The 25565-nt window shown below is 35.8% G+C and overlaps 1 protein-coding gene across 6 annotated transcripts in view; it reads right to left on the reverse strand.

The window, feature by feature from the left end:
* ATP13A3 (ATPase 13A3) overlaps nt 1-25565 on the reverse strand; it is a 55893-nt gene that overhangs the window by 8671 nt on the left and 21657 nt on the right. For all 6 annotated transcript variants that reach the window (XM_038183608.2, XM_038183605.2, XM_072042672.1 and 3 more), the window contains 28 exons: nt 24945-25115; nt 24543-24613; nt 20667-20747; nt 19764-19833; nt 18854-18988; nt 18083-18155; nt 17224-17355; nt 16090-16269; nt 15049-15206; nt 14212-14400; nt 13231-13292; nt 12508-12658; nt 11925-12041; nt 10346-10363; nt 10095-10248; nt 9884-10004; nt 9048-9172; nt 8056-8234; nt 7463-7585; nt 7302-7381; nt 6449-6491; nt 6242-6351; nt 5295-5391; nt 4359-4431; nt 3353-3530; nt 2482-2666; nt 1287-1375; nt 776-856 (listed from right to left, as the gene is read on the reverse strand). In XM_038183608.2, coding sequence (XP_038039536.1) covers nt 776-856; nt 1287-1375; nt 2482-2666; nt 3353-3530; nt 4359-4431; nt 5295-5391; nt 6242-6351; nt 6449-6491; nt 7302-7381; nt 7463-7585; nt 8056-8234; nt 9048-9172; nt 9884-10004; nt 10095-10248; nt 10346-10363; nt 11925-12041; nt 12508-12658; nt 13231-13292; nt 14212-14400; nt 15049-15206; nt 16090-16269; nt 17224-17355; nt 18083-18155; nt 18854-18988; nt 19764-19833; nt 20667-20747; nt 24543-24613; nt 24945-25115 — 3246 coding nt within the window. The remainder of the gene's footprint in view (nt 1-775; nt 857-1286; nt 1376-2481; nt 2667-3352; nt 3531-4358; nt 4432-5294; nt 5392-6241; nt 6352-6448; nt 6492-7301; nt 7382-7462; nt 7586-8055; nt 8235-9047; nt 9173-9883; nt 10005-10094; nt 10249-10345; nt 10364-11924; nt 12042-12507; nt 12659-13230; nt 13293-14211; nt 14401-15048; nt 15207-16089; nt 16270-17223; nt 17356-18082; nt 18156-18853; nt 18989-19763; nt 19834-20666; nt 20748-24542; nt 24614-24944; nt 25116-25565) is intronic.

The following is a 25565-nucleotide window of genomic DNA, read 5'->3' on the forward strand; positions in this document are numbered from 1 at the left end:
TTGTAGTAAGTACTAGATAATGTCAAAAGGCTTTTTCATCTTGCAGAAGAAAAATAATAACTAATGGCTGCAACCAAAAACCAAATGTATTCAGGTTGGAAGTAAGGCATCATTTTATCAGGAAGAACTAACCACAGGAGTAAATGACTAGCTTTGCATCCAGACTTCCTAGAAGATATGTCTCTTTTAACATAGATTCTCGGAAATAACATCGGTGTACCTGGACAAAAGGCAGGGAATGTTTCTGCCCACATTAACTCTTGAATCACAACAGAAGAGGTTAAAATATCCTGAATGACTGACTTTGGACAAGATCGGGGCTGAAAAATGCAAATCTGCACAAACTTCTGCACTTAGACCAGATTAGATTGACAAGTTATACAAACAGACCTGCATTATTCTGAACATTAAGCTATGTTTATGATCCAATTGAATGAAGATATGCTCCCATAATGATTTTATATAGTAATATGTTATTCTGACTTGATTTAACACAGCAAATAAATATGGAGAGTATTCTCCTATGAACTACTTGAAATAATTTTTTTTTCCTTGCGACTAAAAAGGGTTTTAAAGTTATGCCTGTAACATGGAAAACACTGACACCTTAAACCCAGCCTGGAAGGATGTTTTTAGAAATGTAAACCTAGAAAGAAAACAGTGGTCCACTTCCACTGGTGTTCTGTGAAGAGAAATCTTCTAAACAAAAACAAGCCAAGCCCCTAAGAAAAACACTTAATAGATCAGTATTTTTTTTCCCATTTGAATTTCTTACCTCTGTCAACACAGATACAGCTGCATTGATGACAACAATTAAGAGAATTTTTAGGCGCCAATCATATGGCACACACACGAGCTGTGAAAGAAGTTGCCAGAGGTTAACACCAAAAACATTTAAAAACTTATTCCAAACTGACTCCAAGTTATGGAATCATATGCCCATGTAAATATATAAGTACATTTGCACATAAACTCAGATGTATTAAAACATTAATACTTAATGCAAGTCCATTAGGTTATATTGCTTTTCATTCTTCTTGTCTCCCTGAGAACATTTTAATGCCTTTAATCACTCATCCAATTGGAAATTCAATGTGAAGTTTTATCAAAAAAGAGGGACGCTTATTTAAGCATTTCAGTTGTCTCTCTACATACTGATTTTGAGTAAATTACCTCCCCTCCCGCACAGATTGGAAATTAAAACTCTAAAGGGTCAGGTTTGCTCAAGAGGCAGCCAGCCAGTTATCCCAAGAAGTACAGACACCCGCATATCTGCTGAATCTTACCTCAAGAAACGTGTCAATAGATTCAACGGGATGCAACATGATGAAAAATATGAATACATAAAGAACAATCACAGAAGTAACAAACAGAACTGTAAATAAAAAAAAAAAGATTTTATTCAGACCACCCCGCAGTCAGAGTTTGACAGGTCTTACATATATCATAGGTTTGCCCTCTAAGTATCAGCATCTAAACCTCATAAAGGTGCTTTTTTTCCCACAACACAAGCTACACTAATAGTCAGAGACAGAACAAAAAAAGAGCAAAGTATCTACTTGCAAGAGCTGGGATTTTTTTTTTTTTTTAATTTCTTTGGTTTTGTTTGATTTTCTTTTGAAACAGGTTAAGACCACAAAGCCAGAGTGATTTCAGAGAAAATGCACAGCAAGCTTTCAGCTATGCAGCTCCATCCCTCTCCCAAAGTACTTTATCCTCTCCTTATTGCTGGAATATATATACACACACATACATACACACATATTTACATATTTATATACGTATGCATATATATATAAATACATACACAGGCTTATATCTTTGTCTCTAGTTATGCATTAAGTCACAGGCAAACAAAAATATTTGTTAATAGACCACAACTAAGCACACAACTTTCTACTGAGCAGTTTTTCCCAGTTTGTTACAGTTAAGCTCAAAACAGTGACAAGTTCAAGATTCTGAAGATTAGTCAGCTAATTATTAAAATATACCAGATATATTTTCAACAGAATTATAAAAACATTAGCAAGCAAATACCGCAAACATACAGGCCAAACAACTTACCATTAGATTATTACAAAAAGCAAAGAGTTTAGTTATATCAACCTGCCAGAAATGCCATGAGTCAACGAGAAAACTTCAGACAGTGCCATGGCCCTGCCTGTGTTTACAGAATTTCCCAGCTGCATTCTCTTTAAAAGTATATTATACATAATTAACTTTAAAGACATAGATATTCTTGTCTTATACAAACAAAATAACTATTACGCCATTGTTTGATACTTCCTTATTTCTGTCTGTGATTACCAGAGGACAGTTGTAGTATGTTCTTCTAGGAACCCTATTCTTGCTGAAGCAGCACATCAGAACTGTAAGCAAGCCATGGATGAGTAAGCGCAAAGTAATTCACTTGGAGTTTTACTTGACCGTATATAATAAGATAACATCTTATATAGCTGTATATAATAAGAAAGGACTTACAATTTTTGTAGCATGGTTGTCTAAAGGGCTTTCCTTTTGAAAAGACAATTGCCACTATGAGGTACTGAAAGCTGGATATAAAAAACAAAGTTGTGTTTTCATAATTTTTAATGTTATGTTCATCTTCAGTTTCATTCCCATCATGTGCAGAGCTGGAGTTTGTGGCATCCAATGTATTACATGCACTACAACACAAACATTTCACACTGCGTTAAGGAGAAAAGGCAAACAAGGCTGAATTATAGTCATTAATAAAAGAAATGGCAGAACAAATTACTGCAGTAGTTAAAAAAGCATATCCTTGAACACCTACTACATGTAATAAGAATTGAACTCAAGATTATGGCAGGGAAATAATTTTTGTGAATTCTGTGCTTCAAGTTCTTTTATGCTTCCAGCTTGTAAGTTCCCTACATGAACTGTATAGGGACTGTCACTGTGGATAGACTCTGAAGACAGGTAAGAAAATACTGTAAACTAGAAAAAAATATTAAAATGAAAACACCTCTTTATTTTCAGAAATATGAATTTGATTTACTGGAACTTTTAACAGGAAAACAAAACTTTTATATTATAAAGTTGAAGTAGGTCTGAACTATGAACTTAAAATTTCCATCTTTACTGTCCCAAAGATGAAGAGTCTTCAGACCCTGCAATCTGGCTCTGACTCAGTTCTGCATCTCAGTCATTGGATAGCTCCTATATATTCGTATGCTTTTAACAAAAAAATAAAAATAAAAATCAGTAGACTAAGAAGTTGCCATACAGAAGTTTAATTTACAAAATCCAAATTAAGTAGATAAAGAAAGCATTACTGATGATCCTTTTCTGATCATTACTATATCACATACAGAGTCACTGAAACACTTACTCGGAGTCTGGTGTCCAAGGTTCATACCAGGGCTGCTGTTTGACCCAAAAGAATCCAAAGATTTGGAAAGCAAGACAGATGATGATCTGAGACAAAACGGAACACAGAAGTGGACCTGAGATAAGACCTGATGGAGGCCTTCGTGCGACAAGCTCCTTCCAAGCAGGGTTCAGACTCACTGTAAAATGAAAGAAAAAAATACATATTGCATCATAATGGTTTTCAACAGTTAGCCTGTTCACATTCTGTGGAATTAAGATGACTCATTCATAACCTCTAGAGCTTTACACCTGAAAAAGATTATACATCCTTAGAGTAATGCCATAGTGCCTTATATAAGTTACTCCTTGCAGCACAGGACAACAATATAAACCATGAGACTTAAGGAATTAGTGTGTCTGGCCAAACTCCAGATATGTCAGTTATAAAATTCTAGGGTGAACTTCCCATTTGTTTGGCACAAGAGCTTATAGCTAGCTTCCTTAATTTTGGCCTCCCATTGCTTCAACACAGCAATTTCTACTAAACTTGAAAAACAGAGTTCTGCTGTTAGTTGATGGGCTGAGTGCTGGGATCATATGTGGAATTCACCGGTTAATAGTTCACAAGTGTAACATTTTCTGGACAGAAGTTCAACTAAAAATGTGAGAAGTCAAAACATTTGAGAAAGATCATGTTGGAACAATTACTGTTTGGATTCCAAAAACAGTTTCCTCACATCAGGACAGATTTGTGACTTCCTGTACTGTGAAGAGCTACTTTTCGAAGCTCATGCCCATGACCTGCTTTTTGCATGAGGGCATTTCACAAACATCAGCTGAATCTGATCTGATACTGAGGTTTAGTGTTCAGTTTGTTTTTAAATGCAGATACTGTAATAGCTGTAACACCTTAACTGTACACAACCCAGTGCTTATTCCAGTGAACAGTAGGATGTTGAAGAGAATCTGACCACGTAAAAATTGCTTCATTGAAGCCAGCAGGGGTAGTTCAGCACAATACTTACTAGTGAAGACAACCACCAAAATGATTGCCAAATCGATGAAGAGAAACTGGAAATCTCCCAAATTGCTCAGGATCTAGACAGAAATCACAACTGAAAACTTGGTAATTTCTTCACACGAAGAAGTATCTTACAGAGAAACTCTATTGCATCAATTGCTTATATTTTACTCTATACATCAGGCAGCCTCCTGCCAAACTGGATTCCTTTATCTGCAAATCTTGAGTACTCTACAACTGATAGATCACAAATGTATGAAAATTTCAGTTTCAAAGCGCACAAGCTTTTTGTATTTGAAAGTTGTTTCAATTCAAACTTACATTACTGAATCTTATAAACCCATGAAATATTAGCTTAGGCATACAGTTCTCTAAATAACGTAACTTCCACATGGAGTCACACAGCAGTCGAAACTTCCACCTCAAAAGGTCCATTTGTATTTTGTGATCCAAGCTAAAAAGCTCACATATGCCATACTGAGAGTCCAATCACATTAAAAGCAAATACTTCTTATTTTTTCTCCCTCCTAACACTATACCTATAGCTGCTCTATTTCAATCCCTACTTAGAGGGATCATACCATTCTGAAATAAAGATAGAATATTTTAAAATGTTGACCATTTTTAAGTAACTGAAAGGTTTGTTTTGTTTTGGTTTTTTACTTTTATGCTTATTTGGACTCCAATGGTAGAGACTCTCTATTCACAGGCATTAATTATTGCCTTTTCAAAATATATCAATGTGTTTTTCCAACAGTTAGCATAAAAAAGCAAACAATGCTGTGACTAACACTACATTCTAAAAACTGTCTTTGGATTAAAGGTGAATGTTACATATTTGCAAAGAAATTTGCAACTATTGCAACTATTTCTTAAATATTTATCAACTTTAAAACCTGAATTACATTGACACTGTGCTTAACTACAATTAAATACTTACAGAATATAGCAGAGTAACACTGATGTACTGGATAATGCTGTACAATGCCATGAATTTAAATACACAGAAGGAAGTTATTAAAGCAGCACGACCTTCCCTGTCAAAACAAATGCGATCATGTAAGTTGAAAGCTTTCTGTGCAAGATGTTACACTCCACTTAGCAAAACATTAACTGCAATTAAATGTATCCTCAAGCCGTGTGAGTAACACTAGGCTGAAGACAAGCGCTCAGACAGAAAAACAGGGTTCAGAATGGTACAATTTCAGATACAGAATCAGAAGCACGCCCACTGAACTTAGCCACCACCATCCTGCAATGTTCTCTGCCTTTACATGGCTTTCTAACAGAGGTTTTAAAATGAAGGTCTGCCTGCAAATGCTTCTGTGTAACACAAGTTTACTACATGTATTAAATGACCATGCAGTCACAACTACTGACTTCAGAAATGTTTCTGTATATCCATTACTTCATTAGTTCCACATAGATTAAATTAGATTCTTCTCTGCTGGACTTCTATGTAAAATTATTATCTACCTTCCAATTCTAGGATCAAGAGTTGGTCGAACTCTACCTAGAAAATTTGTTTTCTCCTTAATATGGTGCTGAGAAGCAAAGACATAGGAAGAATTTTACTGCTTGCAATTACACACAGCCTTTGTGGAAACTATAGTCACTAAGACATCAAATTAAGTACTAACACGTAGAGCCCTCTCTCATGCTTTAAGAAATGAGTTTTCTGTGGACTAAACGATTTAAAACAAAATGCTAAATCATACTTTACAAGTCCTTATTACTCAAAGTACCTTCAGTAAAGAAATATTTACTTAAAATGTACTGCTTATCCTTTACTTCAAAAGGACCTCCTGGAACATCAAACATATAATAAGACAAGGTAAATAGAATGAGTTACAGGGACATGTTTAAGCTCATAGGAAGTGGCATTACCTGATTAGCTTTGGCACACAGGAAATATTAGGTGTCCTGGAAGTGAACGGTGATGCCACAGAAGCCTCAAGTTCAGACAAAGATATACCACCATGTGCTCTCTTTAGCGCCTGCCAATTAGTATTGAAGTAGAGAACATTTTAAAACATGCTTTCAGCTGTAAAACTTAATATAGAGCAGTTCTATACGCAAAATAGAAATACTTACACCACAGTCATTTGCACCATCTCCACACATGCCCACATAGTAACTATAAAGAACAAACAGATGTTAGGATTCTGGACTATTCCCAAATCATAGTACACTTAACTCATTTCACCAAATACTTCTGTATTATTTGACATGCCCTGGGTTTGTGCAAAAATAAATAATTCTTGGTGCTAAGAGCAATTAATGTTCCTATTATAAATACAAGGAAGCAGACAAAGTAATGTGACTCAAACATTATTCATTTGATTAACCTGGCTATCAGCCCTCTATCATTCCAAGGTCTATAGCATCTTCACTGTAAGCAGGACAGACTTTTGTACTATTTTGTATAGCTACAAAGTTTTTAAAAAAATAATAATCCTGTAAGTGTCAAAAAATAAAAACAAAATAAAATAAAAGCTTCTGAAAAATCATAAAGAAAAGTAGTCGTCACAGGAGTAAAAGTCTCTAGGTTAACAGTTTGAGCCTTGATGCTGACTGACAGTATGTTGACAGTAAGTGAATGGAAATCATCCCATTAGTACTTCTTTAATACACAGAGGTTTGATCCATTTGTTCACTAAGCCAAGCAATCAGATAAATAAATATGCTAGTTAGTTTAGTTATTCGACAATTAGAGTTTCATGAAAAGTCTGAACCTTGCACAACTTTGATATCCACAGCTAACCAGTAGATGGTGGTACTCTCATTCTAGGTCAGCTAATAGGCTTATTTACCAACCCTGGGAAGTGATCTTAGCCCAGTCTTGCATTCAGTATATCAGTTATCGGCATACATTGATTTTTCTTCCTCACCACATCAAACGCCTTGTCAACCCACCATCCCTTTCTATACTCGAAGAAATACTTACTCTACATTTTGTAAAGCTTCCACCAACTGAGTTTTCTGATCAGGTGCCATGCGAGCAAACACAGTCCCACGTAACACAAGCTGGAAGACAAAAATTTCTTAGTGCTTAGCAGGACAGTCTGTTCACCATCAAAAGTGCTCAGATTCAAGTAAAATGCTCACCTTGGGTACCAGGTCCTGAAAATGCTCTAAAATCACTGCAAATGACTTTCCATTCATTGCAAAATGGTATTTGGTCATCTGAAGATCCTCAAGGCTTTCATGGACCAATTTAACTGGAATATCCTATCAAAAGTAGTTTAAATTTCTAGCTGTAGTGCATTTACATAGGTACTTTGTAATTTCAAGACAATACACACAGGATTATTCCTCAATATACCACACTAGTGCATGCTTCTAGGAGTTGTATTGAAAGAAAACCTCATACAACTACAGCATTTATTTACTAACAAGAATACATTGTATAATATTTCCGCTACATGTAGCAAAAGCAGTCTTAATGGATTGAAATGTGGAAAAAAACCTTCTGCACAGCTACAACATCAAATCTCTCATTGAAGTTGAAGAACTAGCTCCTCAAGCTTTTTTTTTTTTTTTTTACTACTCCTTGATATTTAAAAAACTAAGTTAAATAGTACATCATTTTTGAATTACTACTTAATGGCAGATTTCCTATTTAAGGGAACACTAAAAAGGGAAAAAACTGAACAGCAAAACTGTTTATAGTCTTAAGGGTGTAACAATGCTCAAATTACCTCTGAGTTTATGGCTGGTGATGAACTAGTGCATCTTGAGAGGGTATCTGCATAATGCCAGTTGATTCTGGCAGCCTGCCCATCCTTTGGAGGTAGTGCTTCAGCAATAATGACCTTATCCTGAGGTAGAATCATTCCACAGTCTCTGGCCACAGAGATAGCAGTTAACATGTTATCCCCTGTGAAATGATTGCATTGTAAAAGGCTTGAGTTAAAGAAGGATCAACAACATACAGTGATATTCAACACAAAAGGAAAAGCTAACAAAGTCTGTTTCAAGCCAGGAGGAGGACAACTGCTGAATGTACCAGTAACACCCTAGGGCCAAACAAGTCTACAGGTACAGAAGTCATGGTTTATCTGTTAAATTCCTCACCTGCACTAGCATCACCCCCTTTTAAACACTGTTACAGGTCATGCAAAATAAACAGTCCTGTTGCTACCCATTATAAGTTTGTTCCAAGGTTGTACTATTTGTGATATAGAAAAAGCCAATGCTCTTATCTCATAGAAAACCTAGCACAGATAAACACAGCCCACAAGCAGGATAAGAAGCTATTGGTACAAAAAAAATAATCCAGAGTGACTTATCATAACTCAAAACAGTAGGGACAAAACGTCAGGAGGTTATGAAGTTCCATCTCCTGTTCAAAGCTAGTTATGAGATTAGACTTAAAGTTTCCCCTAGTACAAAGACCTCCAGAGATTTTTCGCCCTTCAATTCAATATGAAGTAACTTGTGAATTCTATAAAGAACTGGAATTAACCCCTTTTACTGATTTCAGGCCTCTGACTTGCCTAAGCATCTTTCAACCACAATGAAAGGTCTGAATAGTTTCACAATAGTTTCCAAACTTAATTCTGGCATACAGACAGTATAATCCCAGTCTACCGACACTAAAATTTTACTTCAAACACCACAATTAAAGTAAGTCAGACCAAAAAAGACTAATTTTTATCTTTGGAATATGAATGTTTTTTTACATGCTAACCTGTAACCATGACAGTGCGAATGTTGGCTTTATGCAAATCTTCAAGTACAGCAGGGGTTTCTTTCTTTAGTTTGTTTTGCATTATGATTAACCCCATAAAATCCATGTTGGTTTCAATAGCATCTCTGTATAAAAGGAGGCAAGGAAAAGAACATTGGAAGAATTACACTTATTCAACATAGCCTAAAGAACCTATTTCTGGTTATCAAATTAAAGAGAAATTTTTATTTTAATATGAAGTGTGAAGAATTCACTTTCTATAAAGTGACCCAGGAGAGACCGTCATTCTCATTCATTTATACTTATTTCCTTTGATTAAATTTAAAATAAAAGTTGTGTTTCTACTCAAACATAACTGTCTGTTTTTTCAATGAGAACTCATTCTAGATGTTACATTCTCAAAAAGAAAGGTTACTCCTGGAAAAAAGTGCTCTGAAACAGCATTCACAACCAAATTTTAGAATGTTTAGGATGCACGTCTGATTTCTTTTCCAAATTAGCTGAACCTTAACATAGAAACAAATTCCACTGTAAAAGCTAGAAAGATTAATATACACTAAGTAAAGCAGCTCAATTTTATTTTACATGAAACTCAGTGTATTTATAGGTCTCACGTATTCCACTGCTACTCTAGATTCTAACTCCTTGTCTTAAATTCCTAGGTACTGTCCAGAGAACAAATAATGAATACACAGAACTACATGTCAACACAGAAGCCAGCTAAAGAAGAGTAGTAATTGGTTTAAACTAAAGTAAACTTTATGTGATTAATACAAAGCATGCAGCTTTTAAAGTCTGTTACTTAGCTAAAGAATAAAAAGTGAAATCACTCTTACCTATTAATAGTCTGAACTTTGTGCCATGTAAGCTTAGACTCCAATTTTCTGTGAGCAAGAGCAATAACTCGAAAGCCCTGCTTAGTGTATTCTTCCAGGACACTCTCAAAGTCAACAGGAACTTAAAAAGGAAGGTTGAGTTTAGAGTTATTAAAATTAGTCACTTTACAGCCGAGCTACACAGGAAAAAAAACATTAGCTCGTCCCTTACCCGTTTCTGGCTTACACAAGCTGGCAATCACTTCAGGGGCACCTTTCATATAAGCATCCATTCTCTTCTCCCCGAGAGTTTTTGCTATCACACACATACGTTGCAGAACTGAAGAAAATGGAAACTGGCGCACAATTCCAATCTCATAACCGGTCTGTGTAATATGGGACAGAAGCAGAAAAAGGTTACGTACGTAAATGCTGAAAAAAAATAAGAAAAGAGGTAGATGCTTAACTGAAAAACATACTTACTGAAAGCTCAAACAATTCCTAAAAAAAAGAGAAAAATATTTATTGTAAATATTTTGAAGTATTTTTCCAGATACAAAATATTTGAACATAAACCAGTAAATGAATCTATACAGCATTCTCAATATAGTTGAACTGCTTCTGTAATGGATTTCATAAAAGCTGAATATGAATATACTGCATTCATTTAGTGCCTTTTATATTAAATGAGACATATCAGAATTTGATTTGTTGATCGGAAATTGCAAAAGACCTTTCACAGTCCAACCTGTGTCTGCTTAGCCTATGCAAATGTCATGGTTTTGGCTGAGATAAAGTTATCTTTGTAAAAGCTTGCATGATGCCACGTTTGGAATTTTTGATGAAAACAGTGGTAACACAGCAATGTTTTTAGTTGTTGCAGAACACTGTTTACACAGAGCCAAGGACTTTCCAGTGCTGCCCTGCCAGCCAGGACGCTGGGGGGGTATGCAAGAAGCTGGAGGAGGCACAGCCTGACCAAAGGGATGCCCCATACCACGTGGCATCATGTTCAGCAATAAAAGCTAAAGTTAAGGAGGAAAAGGGGGACATTTGGAGTGATGGCACGTCTTCCCAAGAACCTATTACATGTGATGAGCCCTGCTTTCCTGGAAGCGGCTGCACACCTGCCTGCCGATGAGAAGTAGCAACAAATTCCTTATTTTGCTTTGCTTGTACACGCAGCTTTTGCTTTACCCAGAACTGCCTTTATCTCAACCTACGAGTTCCCACACTTTTACCTTGCTGATTCTTTCCCCCATCCCGCCTGGGGGAGAGCAAGCAAGCAGCTGTGTGGTACGTAACTCCTTGCTTGGGTTAAACCACAACACTAAATTATAAAAGTACCAGGATATTTCAGAATGAGGCCACGGTTTATACCACAGAAAAATCATGTAGTAAGATTTAAGAATGTTCATAATTTGTCAGTTACTGCACATTAATGACAGCTGTGCACGTACGCTGAGTTCTGAACAAGAAAAGCTTCTATCCACTGCAGGAGAAGACTCACAGAACAACCAACCTGCTATACCCTCCTGCTACCTTACTCTGTCTTAATCTGCATATAATCACTCACTCTAACTCCCTGTTTATAAAAAAAATCTGCTAAGTAGATTTTATTTAATTTAGCATTTACAACATCGATCTCTAAAAAGTACAAGAGTGGCAAAATTCTATACTTTGCAGTGACATTAACAAAGCATCGTTCTAACTGAAGATGCAAGGGTAAGCACACCTAAGCACTTCTTCAGCACAGTAAGAATTTGGTAATGATACTACTAATAAAATGCCTAGACTCAGAAAGCATAACCAGCATAACCTTATAACCAGCCTATAAGGGTAACAATGCTGGCAATCAGTCTGCTCATCTTGAAAGTGCCATATACTGATGCACTATCTTCAATAGCACATTAAATATGTTTTCTCTATCTTTGCCATCAAAAAAAATCCCAGTTCTGATAATGTTTGAGTTATATCATCCAGAACCATACCATAAAATAAAAGGTATTCATTAAATATGAATGATTAGTTTAATTTAACACATTGCTTTGAATTTTTATACCATTTCTTGATCAGTTGCTTGCTTGGATTCTGGAAAAAGTTGTTTTGAAGGTCGAACCACTGTTGGCATAATTCGATTATGAAGGGCTGTTTCCTCTTCTGTTGCTTCTTCTAAAATCTGTACAAATTAGTTGATTATTTTAAATACATTAATTAACATTGATTTTCTCATAATGTAATTTTCAGGAAAACAACAGCCTTGGAAATCAGCCCAAGGCGCAATAATCATTCTAAACAAGATTTACCATGAGCATTAAGCGTTCTAATTCAGCAGTTAACTTAAGATCCAGTTAGTTATTTTACATTTTTATTATATACAGTAAAATCTTGCCGTGCATCAGAAAGGAGTAAAATCAGCTGTTCGGAGGCTCTCATTTCTATGAATTGTTGCACAGCATAAGATTTAGCAACACTTACATATTAAAACTTCCTTTTCATGTTGACATACAGGCATTGTCAAAAGCCTACCGTTTCAAAGTTATGGCTTTTGAGGTCACATAATGGCATATCTCGTATTTGAAAGTGCAGGAAACACCAGATTGCTGGACTTCATGCTACTTCTCTTGGAGAAGAGAGACACTTACCCATCCTATTGCTTCAAACATCTTCAGATCAAGTGGGTCCCCAGAAAGTACCCCTTCAATTTTTGTAAGTGAATGACAAGTTGCCATGCAAGCAACGAACTCAGACTTCAGCAAGCTTTCACTGCAAGCCCTCTCTTCCGGCAAAAGGAAACTGAAACAATGAAGTTATAATATACTTAGCACTCTAATTATTTAGTATGAGCCAATTCAAAAGATTTGTTTAGATTAACAGACAAGAATTGACTGTACAAGTCTCTTCACTTCTATTTTTACACATCACAGAAAACAGATAAAGACTTTGGGCTGGAATCTTCAGAAATAGTCAAAACTTTCATTCAAAAATTCTGTTAATTCACACTGTAGTTTGATTTCCTTGTACAAAGGCCTCTTACCACTTCATATGCAATTCAATTAGCTAAGCCAATTTGTTTCAGGAGCCCAAAAAGTCAAGAGTTAGAAGGGCATGATTAAGGAAACGTATTTTAACTGCATGATTTCTTCAGTATGAAATTAAGAGGATCTCAGATTTTAACCAATTAAATTCTGCCTCACCTTTGTGAGAGTTACAACTTTCAGTACATCTAAATCTTATTTTCAGTTGCATTCCTATAGGTCACTGCAGAAACACAAACATTTGATCACACTGAATATTCAATTCTACTCTGCTGAGGCTGTTAGAGCACAACTACATATCAAATTTGCTATCAACTCTTTTCTCCTTACCGAGCATTTTCTACCCGTTGAATTCCCCAAAGATCCAAGCCATCCTCAGTAAGCGTGCCAGTCTAAAAACAAAACAAGGGGAGTGGCAAGAACAAAAAAGAGCTTTCAGAACAAAGTTATCCTTTGGCAGAGCAAAAATTTACAATTAATGAGACATATTACACCTGAACAATACGTTTTATTTCATTTTCACTTAAAAATCAAGAAGATAAATAACTACTAGCAAAAAAGTTAGGCAGATAAGTTCCAGCTTTGTTAAATACCTTAAAAAAACATTCAAAGCAATCGTGCCTCTCCTTAGGAGCAGGACACAAGAAACAGATCTGTAAAATCCACACTCAATAACTCAACATCTCTGTATTTGGGGGGGTGAGGGCAGCAGAAGACACATACTTAACCCTTATTACTACTCTCTTACATAGTTAAAACATTAACTGGAGTATATTTACAACACTATTACAAAAATATTTACAAGGGAAATAATAAATTATGATTGGATATTTAAGATTTCAGATAAAAATCTCTATGAAGAAGATCAAATGGATTCTGGATGGTGGCATTACTGTCTTTCAATCATGTCTCTGTTAAATAATATTAATAATACTCTGGTTTGGCTTTTCATTGAAACAAATGTAAATGAGAAACAAGACTGGCCTCACAGTTCAGACATTAAAAAGCCTGTGTGCAAAATAAAAGCTCTTAAAACCCATATCACTCACAATTTTGGGTTGCCAGTAAATCAGGACTTAGCAGTCTTGAAATAAAACACAAACTGTATATTATAAAAACTTTTTAGAGCATACTGTAAATTAAGTAATTTAGCTGATGCTAAACATTTAATACCTGAAAGTTAAAATAATAATAGTAACCTAACTTACACAGAAGTAATGTGTTTCCCTGTAGTTACTAGCGTATACGAAATCCCTTTTATTACACATTGTCTTTTCAGGTAGCAACACAAAGTTACAAAGTTCACCCAACCTTATCAAAGCACACGAGATTCAGTTGGCCACAAATATTTATCCTTTGTGGGCTGATGCAGAAGATACCAATTTTTTTCAACCGTCTTTGTGCATAAACAATGCCAGCAGTCATGGCAGCAGGGAGTGCTGGAGGCACCGTGATAGTGATTATGTCAAGAGACTCGATGATGATGGTATGAGCTGGAACCTGCAATACAGGTCAAATTTAATGAAGAACTCAATACTCGAGAGCATCACTGTCTCAATGAAGTGCTACAACATCGTTACCAAAAGCAAAATCTGCGCGGTGCTTTCACTAGCATAGTGGGTTCTGGAGTGCCCAGAAACCAAGCATATCTTCACCCACTCAGTATCAACCATGATAAGCCAGTCCTAAAATACACACAATCACTTCAAGTTTCCACTCTTTTCCCTGCAAAACTTTAAAACAGCAAATGAGTAATGCAAGAACTTAAAAGAAAAAAAAAAAAAGAAGTTATCAACTAATCAATTATCAGTTTCTTGAGACTTCATCATCGTATACTTTAGATTTGCTGTACATGATTTCTTCCAACTGATTATGAGTCAGATGGCAATCTCATGTCCAAAAAGGAAGAAAAGATCAGGTGGGTAACAAACCCATATTTCATCATAATATATCCAAAATTCTGCTTTTCTTCTGAATCTTTTTCTCAGTAAGCTTGCTTTATTTGTTCCATTGACAGAAAATAAAGCAAAGATACTTTCACTTAAGATCTAATTGTTTCTAATCATCTGAAGTGTGATGGAAATCACAATCAATGGTTTTCTAAAATAAGGTGGTTCTGGACAGGAGTATAGTGAAATGAAAACATACCTTCTTTAAGATGCTATTGACAATGGTGTAAAGAAACCCAATGCCTGCCACCACTACCAAAGAGAGGAGAAACAAGTAGGCATCTCTGTAGAGTTTAAAGTCAGTTGGCTTTGGATATAGTATGGAACGAACAAGCTGTCCTTTAGCAGTACTAAAGCCTAGAAACAAAAATGAATGAATTATCAGAAGTATAAACAAGAAACAAAAACTATTCAAAGATATTAAAACCTTCAAAAAATCCCTTAAGCTACTCATTTCACTGAGACTTTTTCAACATACAGTAGCATATTTTGCAACACTATAATAAAGGTGCTTCAAAAATGTACACGTGTGTCATACGTGTGCTTCTCTCCTGTGACAAGGACATGCAACAAATGTAAATCAACTCTTCCTCTACAGGGGCAGTAAACATTCAAGTGGTTTATAGTTTACTATCATCCTATTTCATGATGTTTTTCTGGATACTATCTTTGTAAAACAGAATCCCTAACCTCTGTAGTCTGCATAGTTGTTTTTAAATTAAAATATATATATATATATATATTTATCTGAAGCTAAACCTTTAAAAATATTAGGATGAGTAAACACTTCTGTAACAAGGGCTAGACAGAGCAGATTTTAGGCCAATGTTATGTGCTTTGACAAAACCATGGACCAAGAACAGCATTTTGTGTTGTCAATGACTCCGTTAAAATAAGTGGAGTCCACCACAAAGCCAATCCAATAGTATGATAAGCCTTTGAAAAGAGGCACACACAGTTCAACCAACCCATTAAAATAAAATACACATCTATGGGGCTTGAAAACACACAAAACTGGGTCTAAAATTAATGCTGAAGACTGATTCACATCCTTATTTGCCACCTGATACTCCCCATACCATTATCTAGCTCTGTTACTGTTCTAACAGACATTTATCACATTAATTGGGTTATTTATCCACGCGCAGCAACGTTCAACACAATACACTGAAGTATCAGTTGACATACACCTAGAAAACTGAGTATTAGGTTAACAAGTGGTAAACTTAAAAGTCTATACCTGTTCTCACTACTAGAGCTTTGACTAATTCTCCAGTATAAAAACGGGTTTGAATTACATTGGTTCCACAAAACAAAGTATGTCGCTTATGCACTTCTGGACTGTATATTTCATCTCCCATTGTTTTGGGGTATTCCGAAGGATTTGGCAGGTTAATCTTCGTGACAGGAACACTTTCACCTTAAATGGAAAAGGAGTCTCTAAGCAAAGTAAAATAAGAATAGGCACTTTTTTCTTCACAACTTCAATTAGAACAATGCAATTTCACTTCAGCACAGATACAGACTTATAGAAGAAGTCTTCTTCCTTACAGCAAACTATCAGACAATCCTTTACCTATTAACCTCAGCTCATCAAGTTCCTTACCCAACTCTTACTTCAAATCAGACAAGTGCAAAAGACAGCTCAGAGAAAACAGGACAAGCTTCCTTCTACTGCAATGCATCACCCCATCTTCAGTAAGAAAAACTAGAAGCTGATGGAAATTATTCCAAGCTCCTTTAGTGATTGAGTATATTCAAACCAGGGCAACAATTTTATCTGTTGCTAGCAGCAGGAAGAGGCTCAAATACATTAAAAGAAATGAATGTGATAAAATACACAATCTCTGAAGTACAATTTTCTAAATGCTGCCAGTTTGGACAGATTATCCTAGGAATAACAAAAAGGCCATTCTATTCATTCAAGCTGTTCTGCAATGACATCAGGTTTCTGGTCTCAGAATATACATGCACCAACTTGAGATAATTATTTTGTTTTTATAAACAGTGCAGAAAAGCCTACTCGCTACCATCATTCTTGACAGCGGTTGAAAAGTTTGTGCTAAGAATTTCTGACAAAACACTGCACAATTCAATCTGCACTGAGAACACCAAGTCAAGAGGCCGGAAGACATACCATTAAAAAGAAAGCTTTTTCAACAAGAAACCATCACTCATTTTTGGAGTTGCCAAGCTCTACCAGGCAGCTGTTGCAGATAAGCATAAGTACATAAGTACTTATGAGCATAACTAATTGCAAGCACATACACATTTGAAGCAAAATAAGCACTTCTACTAGAGAATGCTGGAAGCTAAGCATGCATGGATATGAAAGCGTTTTTAGCCACACAAAAGTGTACCAAATTGACTTTACCTGTTAACATGCTTTCATTTACAATGCAAGTACCACTGAGAAGTACTGCATCACATGGCATAATTGTCCCATTAGATGGAATCAACATGATATCTCCAGGCACAAGATCGGTGGAAAGGATTTCTTCTATTTCTAAGCATCAGAACACAAACAATTTTACCTGAAAATAGCCACCAGCTACAGAACCCAACAGATCCTTGCAGATAAGATCCAGGTGGTGATATTTAGGATTCTATTCCACTTTATTAATTGCACTATGAAAAGTCTTTGAAAAGGTGAAACAATAGCCACTGATAAAACCAGTTCTATCACAGATTAAACCCTGAAGTAGATAAGTATAGTTTACCGTAAGAAAAGAAAGTAGTCAAGATCATAAAAAATATTAGCGATAAAGTTCATTGTAGAGACCGAAGTCCAATACAAAGGCATGCCTTACAAAATGGAATCTCACATCACAGCCTAACCATCTTTGGCTACTGCAGCATCCAAATGAGCAGAAGTCCGGAAATTAATTTGAAGCCTCTGCTGTGTCATAAAATGTAATGGAAACCCACAGCATGCACAATCTTTAGACCAAAAAAGAAATTACAATGATAACCACATACCTGGAATGGCAGGTATGAGAAACAGGAAAAGTACCTCATCTAGAGCAAACCCAATAGTCTCTAAAAATACCATCCAGAAGAATAACGCTAAACAGATGACTACCCGATCTCAATTCCATTTCACAAGATCTCCTTTTCTCATGCAGTTTTGCTAAGAAATGCAAACATTTCAAGCTGATCAAAGAAAAGAAGCGATAACACTCACACGTAATGGGCAATTTAAACTCAACAGTCCAAATACCTGTGAAATTTACCTTGATTTCCTCTGCAGACAGAAACCCTGACAATGCTGTGAGCTGCTACCATGTCATGTAACATAACATATTGCTACAAGGGGAAGAAAACATGTCATTATTTTGAAGCACAGCTTCTCTTCTTCTAAATGCACATTATATCCTTACAAGCAAAAATTAGGAGATTCTTTACTAATACTTTTAGAACAAAATATTCCTTTAAACTATGTTTTAAAATTGTCTATGAAAGTATGGGCAAATAAGGTACAAGTGCATCAGCCTGTACAGGTTCCTACTTTCAACAGCATTCTGCAAAAAAATACACACTGTCACAAAATATTATTAAAAAATTTGCTCCTAAACATACATAAGCAAGAACTGCAGTATTTGTATGAACTTAGATGACTACTAACTTCATCTACAAGTTTGGCTGGTGCTCAATTACATCAGACTTCTCAAATCGAAGGAAACTATGCAAGATGGAACCAATACAATCAAATTCTACTTGCTATAGATTTGTGTCTGAGTTTTACTTAAGTGAGGCAATGTTTCCGTTATCTGAGAAGGAAGCAGGCCAACCTGCCAATTCAACAGCAAAGCAAGTCAGCAGAAAAAGGACTCAAGAGTACCACGGGTACTCTTTGTGTTTGATCTTCCAGATCAAACACAAAAAATCCCTAACAAGATTCTATCTATATACTTCTGAAAAATTCTTAAAATTTGTCACCAATTTCATATGAAAATAGCCTGATAAATAAAAGCTGAAATGATGCATGTTTTATTTGAACTTACCTTTCTAATGGTGTAGAGCGAGCTAACAATGGATATTACAGACATAATCACAATTGCTAATGCATAGTAGTGATATTCATCAGTGATCCACAATATCACACTGAACAACTGAAAAATGTAAAAAGGGTTGAGAACCTGGAAGAACGACAGAACAATAAAGTTACACCAAAAGGTCACATGCTTTCTTAGTCAGAAGAGTTAAAATCCTCCTCAACAGAAAACTTTCAGTCCTTTACACCTGATTTTTGTTTGTTTTGCCAAACTGTTCCCTCCGTTTCATTGATTCCTCAACCCTTCAGAAATACAGTTCTCATTAAAACAGCACACGAACACATACTTTTAAGATTGCATGCACCTTCCCCTACACAACAAAGCAAAATTATAGATAACTTCCAGATTATTTTAAGAATTGTAACTTACAATGCATCAGATATTTACTTCTTATTAGTAAATATATTCTTACCCATTAGCTCAGGTTTGAGAGTTTTTGTTCAAAATGTTCTAACTTACATGTATTACCACATGAATAACTTGCCAGTTACTCAAATCCATTTAATACAAGGAAAATGAAACAAACAAGAGTATATGCAAAAAAAACAAAAAACAAAAAACAACACGTTTGATTCAATGATTAAATTGTAATGCATGATCTCCAGGCTGATAGGGCAGAACACAGTTAGTGGTTTTAAGTATGAAATGATCAATAAGAAAATAATATTTTCTTATCAAATTATTTCTCTCAAATAATTCTGACACTTCTTTAATGTCCTTAGTAAGGCAGTACATCGTGTACTCTGAAGAGCTTGCAGCAAAGGCCTCTTAAGTTTGGAGCCCTTGAGGAAAAAAAAAGTCTGTATCATTTGGCTTTGCATTATATACTTTTTTTTTTTTTGTAAATATAAGATCTTACCTCCTTAATCAGAAGCTTAAAAATGTAAGGCACTTTCACAGCAATTTCATTTACTCCATAGAACGCTTTCCTGCATTAAAGAAGTATCAAAAGAGACTTAAAATTTTAAAGACTTTATTCCTTTTTAAATAATTCCATCAGAATGAGAAAGTATAAAGTATCATTTAACCCATGGCCCTTTTTACCACATTTATCATTTCAAAAGGCATTCATCATAAAAGGTTTATCCAGTGAGATATTACACATTTCAAATATGAAAGTAATATTCATTTCAATTGAAACTGTACCTTCATTTTTCTTTCACAATGAGATTTCTCTATAAACTATGCACAGGTCCAATCTTAATGAATATGTCATTCTGAAAGCCAGTCTGGGGTTCTAGCTAAAGCTCAAACAAATGTTAACCTTTAGCCTAAAGTAAGATACTGTTCTCATGGTTCTGTGTCTTAATTTTATCCTTAGCATGATGAAATGCAAATCATGAAAGGGGGAAGCAAGAAACTGATTCTGATAGGATCTGAGTTGGTTTAATGACATGAAAGGCTTCATCACGTAAAAGTGTATTCTTAAGGCCTTGTAGGAAAAGCCACAAATCAATAGAAAGCGGAAGGATCAAGCAGATGCTTCCGTATTTAAAACTCTGAGAAAGTCTCATTTGGAAAAAGAACAAGGAAAGCAACAAAACCCAGAAGTAATCCGGAATGGTCTCAGACTGGTTTTTACCTAGCATACACATAGGAAAAAAGTAGAATTCCCTACATCTTCTGACAGCCTTCTTTGAAGGAAGTTTAAGGGACTGTCTGTAAACACTAACCATTCTCAGTTGCCTTCTAATGATGTTAACATTTGGAGCAGAGGTAATTGAATGAAAACAACTCTTTCCCTCTGATAGTGTAACATTACCTGTACTCGTGCATCCCTTTTGTCAGCCCTCTGCTGTGTTCATTATGAATTGAAGAACAGAACGTAGATTCATCTAGTCCTCTAAGTAGTGGAAAAAGTCAATGAGTTATTTCAGAAACCTGATATTTAAAATTAAGTGTACAGCAACAAGAGAGTGCTGGGCCCTTGCCAAGAGCTACATTGTATTAAAAAAGAACAAAGACAGTCTAAGGATTAATGCTTTTCTAGCTATTTTTGTCACGCACCTATAGATATCAGCGAGATGTTAGAAGCATTTCTCTTACTGATATGTATAACACCTTAGGAGAGTCATACTTTCATTTCAGTTATAACAGTTACATGTCAAAAACTAACTAAAATGCTAGCCTAAGTAGTATTCAAAAGCCCGTAAAAAGAATACGTGAACTAGTTATATAAAATATATGAAACCAATGGGTATTACAGTTTCTTTAAATTATCTACTTCATTTACTTCTAACAAGTACTAGAAGTATTTCAGAAACAGTATCAATCAATTTATCTGGTAACCCTATACTGAAGCAATTCTGCAGCATCTTGCTATCAAAATTTTATCCGTGAATAGGTAAAATACAGTCTACATTTCAAGTGCTTCTCAGCACTGGAAGACTCATCTTCATACGACTCCTATATGGTGCAAGAGGAAATGCTATGATTTAGATAGAAGACCTGCAGATAAGAAAGCATACCTGAACCAATATCATGTTCACAGTTATGAGATTGCTGTAATTAACAAACTCATTAAGGACATATCAAATCCAATGTCCAGATATATTATCTAGCAGATATGCTTTGGATGCACAGGAAAATATCATTGCCTTCCAAATGGCTTTCATATACATGAAAAAACAGCACTACTCAGCACAAGGGTTTGTTTGTTTTTTTATATTGCATAACCATTAAGTTACCTACTAAAAAGGATTGAGATGTCCCAGTGAAGAAAAAATATATTGTGCATAGATAATACAAATTATTTCCATTCTCTAGAACATGGGGAGAGGAGCTAAATACCCTCACTACTGCAAAGACTTGGATCATGTTTCTGGCAGCTTCTGGTAACATCTTCACATTCTCTTAAAATTCTTTGTGTGTAAATCTGGCCACAGGTTTACCAGGTTTCCCTAAAATATTTCAAGGTTAAGGATTTTAAATATTTTTTATATCAATACATATTTGTCTTCTCATAACTGTGCCTTTTGCCCCACTCTGTCCCAAACAATTTTTCTTTTTCCTGAAAAGTGGGAAATGGGTTTAGGAAGGGCCCCTAAAATGAAGTGCTTTATATGCAATGTGCATATCGGCACGTGCAACGTTCAGGCTACGACAAAGCTTTTAGCAGGGTGTTAACTCAGTCCCTAGCTGCAGTTCTCAGCATAGACATTATCTTCCACTCTCCCTTTCGCTATTTAGACCCGGAACTGCCTTCTACTCTATTTTCTCCTGGAGTTTTTCCTCAGAAGCTCTTTTCTCCCGGTTTTGCCCAGAAAAGGAAAGTATTTCAATTCTCAGTCTGCAGTGAGAGAAATTGGCATCTCCAGCTAAGTGTTACAGAACTGAATTCCCAAGGCATTAAATAAACCCCTTTGGGCACATACTTTATTACATAAAATACTCATCAAATCACCAAGGGATTCATTTGACTTTAGCTAAAACAAAACAGTCATACAGGGTCAAAGCTGCATCCTCTTTGGCTATGTGGCCAGGTCTGATGTAGTTTAAGAACAATTACACTTGCATTTCCTGTGTTTAAAACAGGGACCTTAACATTGCTATGAAAAGAACAATGATACAAAACTCAAGCTCTCATAACTGAATTAGTTCCCTAAGAAATCTTAATTTGCTTCCCTTCTGTATAGTGATAAGACTTTAATTATGTGATCAAACCGTTCTGTCTTCTGGATACCTCCATAATTAACTGCACAGAGTAAACTTATCTTCATTATATGGTATTGTGCTCAGATCCCAACTGTAACTGTATTGCTTGCACTAGGATTTTATTACAAAGCCCTCTGTCTAAAGCCCCATCTCTTTACAAACTGATTCTCTATCAGGTCATGAGGTAATACTGATTTCTGTTTTTACATAAGAACCTGAAGAGTAGCTTACGAAAAGTATTGCAGTGAAAGCATCTGGTCTGAATGCACTTCTGAAAGACTTCTCAGAAAAATTATATTCAAAAGTTCAGCTATTAATTCCCAGGTGATATCTAGAACTTCACCACACGATCATACCTAAGTCACTTTAGAGAAAAGTTACACCAAACTCACTCACGACCCTGTACAGAAGTGACCTAGTACTCTGCAAGTCTCAGGTGTTATGAGGCTCTTTCCTTTCTTCATTATCCTGCTGCTAAATACTGGCTTCCAGCTCAGCTACACTACCTGACTAAACCCGTGGTCAGGCTGAATGGTTACTAACACATCACACAAGTGAGAACTTGGCATTTTAGCAAGAATGTGATTGAATGAATGCTCACAGAACTTCACAGACATATCTGACATTTTTCAGAGGCTTACAACTTGGTTGAGTTATCACAAGGACATCAAAAGGCACAGTTAAACAGTGAGCAAATACCAAATTTCAAGTCACTGCTTTCATGCTAAGGAACAACACTTATTACTAAACTTGTGGGGTTGTAAAAATTTCCCCTGTACCCATTCTCAGCAAAAAGTGTAGTTTCAGTTTGATCTGTATAATCTCATCTATGGGAAATATTCTTTTTGAACAGTTTAAATTTAGCAACACTACAGGTATATAAACAGGATCCCATAATGTAAAATGACAAGCATCACTACCTGCACCGCTGTAATTCATGAGAGGCTTAACATAAAAAATATATACAAAGCTTTTAATTATTTACACACGAAGTGAGAGATTTCCACCCTCCCAGCAGAGCTCTCAATTTCATAACTGCCTGTATTATGATCATTTCTTGTAATTGTTGTCATTGCTGATAACTTTCTGAATTATTTGTACACACTTTTTTGGAAACCAGAAGAAACATTGACAGAGTAGGTTTCTTCTTATGAAGTTTTGGTTACTTTTTCTTCAGTCACTGGTCTTTTTTCTGTATGCAGTGCTTTTCTACATGATGGCTCAGTGCAGCAATCAATGATTTAAGTCAAAAAGGAGATGCTACATTTCTCATCTGGACTTCTACTTGTAAGAAGTGGTTGTCAGAAGTGTAGAAGCCTGCATTCATTTAACTCGTTAGCACTATAGAAAGGCCTCAGCAGCACCACCAGGAAACAGAATTTTCTTCTTCATCCCTGATGCCATGCAACAGTGCTGCTGGGCAAGAGAAATTACAGCACTTCGCATTCAGCGAGCACAGCTGGTTTAGCCACTAAGAGGCATTTCTATCAATGCAAAAGACCTGATACTGTTACTAAAGAGCGATCAGTTTCAGCTCAGCTGGACTAAATGTAGCTGCACAGACCTACACAAAGGTGAGCAACAAGGTATGCAAATAAATTCCCCTCTTCCTAGATACTCCTTCTGGGCCTAGCTCAGCAGCAACTCAACAAACAACATATTCCATCAAAAGGGAAGTTTTTACGAGTTTATAGGAGGAGAACTGCTGCCTAAAATCAGGTGCTCAGATTCTCATACACACCTAGAACAGGCAAGAAGCCTGCAGTGGCATGAAGCATGTCACCCTATGTAAGTCATGCTCAATAAAGGTAAATTAAGCTAAACACAGTGTGACTCTTGGAAAATCTCTCCCCTCTCAGAGTGGTTCCAAGACTCAATAAGCTGAAACAGCTAGTCAGAATATATTATTTTTCACATTTTTAGGTAAGTTAATTAACCAAAAATGCAGTTTGAAGTAAAATACAGAAGAAAAAAATATTCTTACCGTACAATATCAAAACTTTGAACTGAATCATTCCAGAAATACTTCACACTGTGATGCGTGAAATAACGAATCTGCAAGGGCAACAGACATGAATATCAAACCAGCACCACTTAGCACCTCTCTTCTGATTTGACTTTATTTTGGACAGTGATAGAAACTGAATTCTGAAAACCTACACTGAAAACTGAAAATTTTTCTTTCAAAATAATCTTTCAAGAATTCCACAAGGTCCAGTAACAACAGTTACTGAGGAAAAGATCTCTGCTCCACCTAAGGAGTCAGTTAGCCTCTTAGACAAATGAAGTAACTCACATACTGTGCTGTGTTGTGTATGCCAACTCAAGATACTATTCACACATCCTTTGAAAAAGTTAGCAACTACAGTACTGAAGGTCTACTTACAGGCAAATATTTTTTCAAATCGTTTTTATTCTCTTCTGCAGCAGATTCACAAAAATGAACAGCATGGCCATTCGAAACCTTGTGTACAATAGGGTCCGGATTCTGTAAAGGATTGGCTCCCAAGGAAGGCATAACACGAACTTTTGCACAAAACCATATCTTGAATTCATCCTTAAGGAGAAAAAAAATGAAAAAAGGTTGATTAAAACAGAATTTCAACACCACATTACTGCAGTAGCTGTAGTAAAGTCAAGCAAAACAAGTCAACAGGTGACAGAGTCTATACAGAACTAAAGAAGTTATCTTCAAATTAATATTAGATGACTTAAGAATACATCTCTTTCCACAATTCTGAAAGAATGTTTTCTGCGCTGAAAGGGTTGAAGGTTTTGTGTGGTGTTTTTTTTTTTTTTTTGTGGTGGTGGTGGGTTTTGTTTTGTTTTTTAAAGTCATGAATCTTAGTACTTGAATTTTGACATTTTCAGCTCTTGAAGAAATATTATATTTGTTCTGTAGTAGATGGGACTACGAGATTTCTATGCACGTAGCTTCATCCACCCTGCAACCTAAAAGAACTAAGGATATATACGAAGATTATAACAACAGGGGACTGCACACAGC

This window comes from Anas platyrhynchos, chromosome 9 (assembly GCF_047663525.1).
Source record: "Anas platyrhynchos isolate ZD024472 breed Pekin duck chromosome 9, IASCAAS_PekinDuck_T2T, whole genome shotgun sequence".
NCBI lineage: Eukaryota > Metazoa > Chordata > Aves > Anseriformes > Anatidae > Anas > Anas platyrhynchos.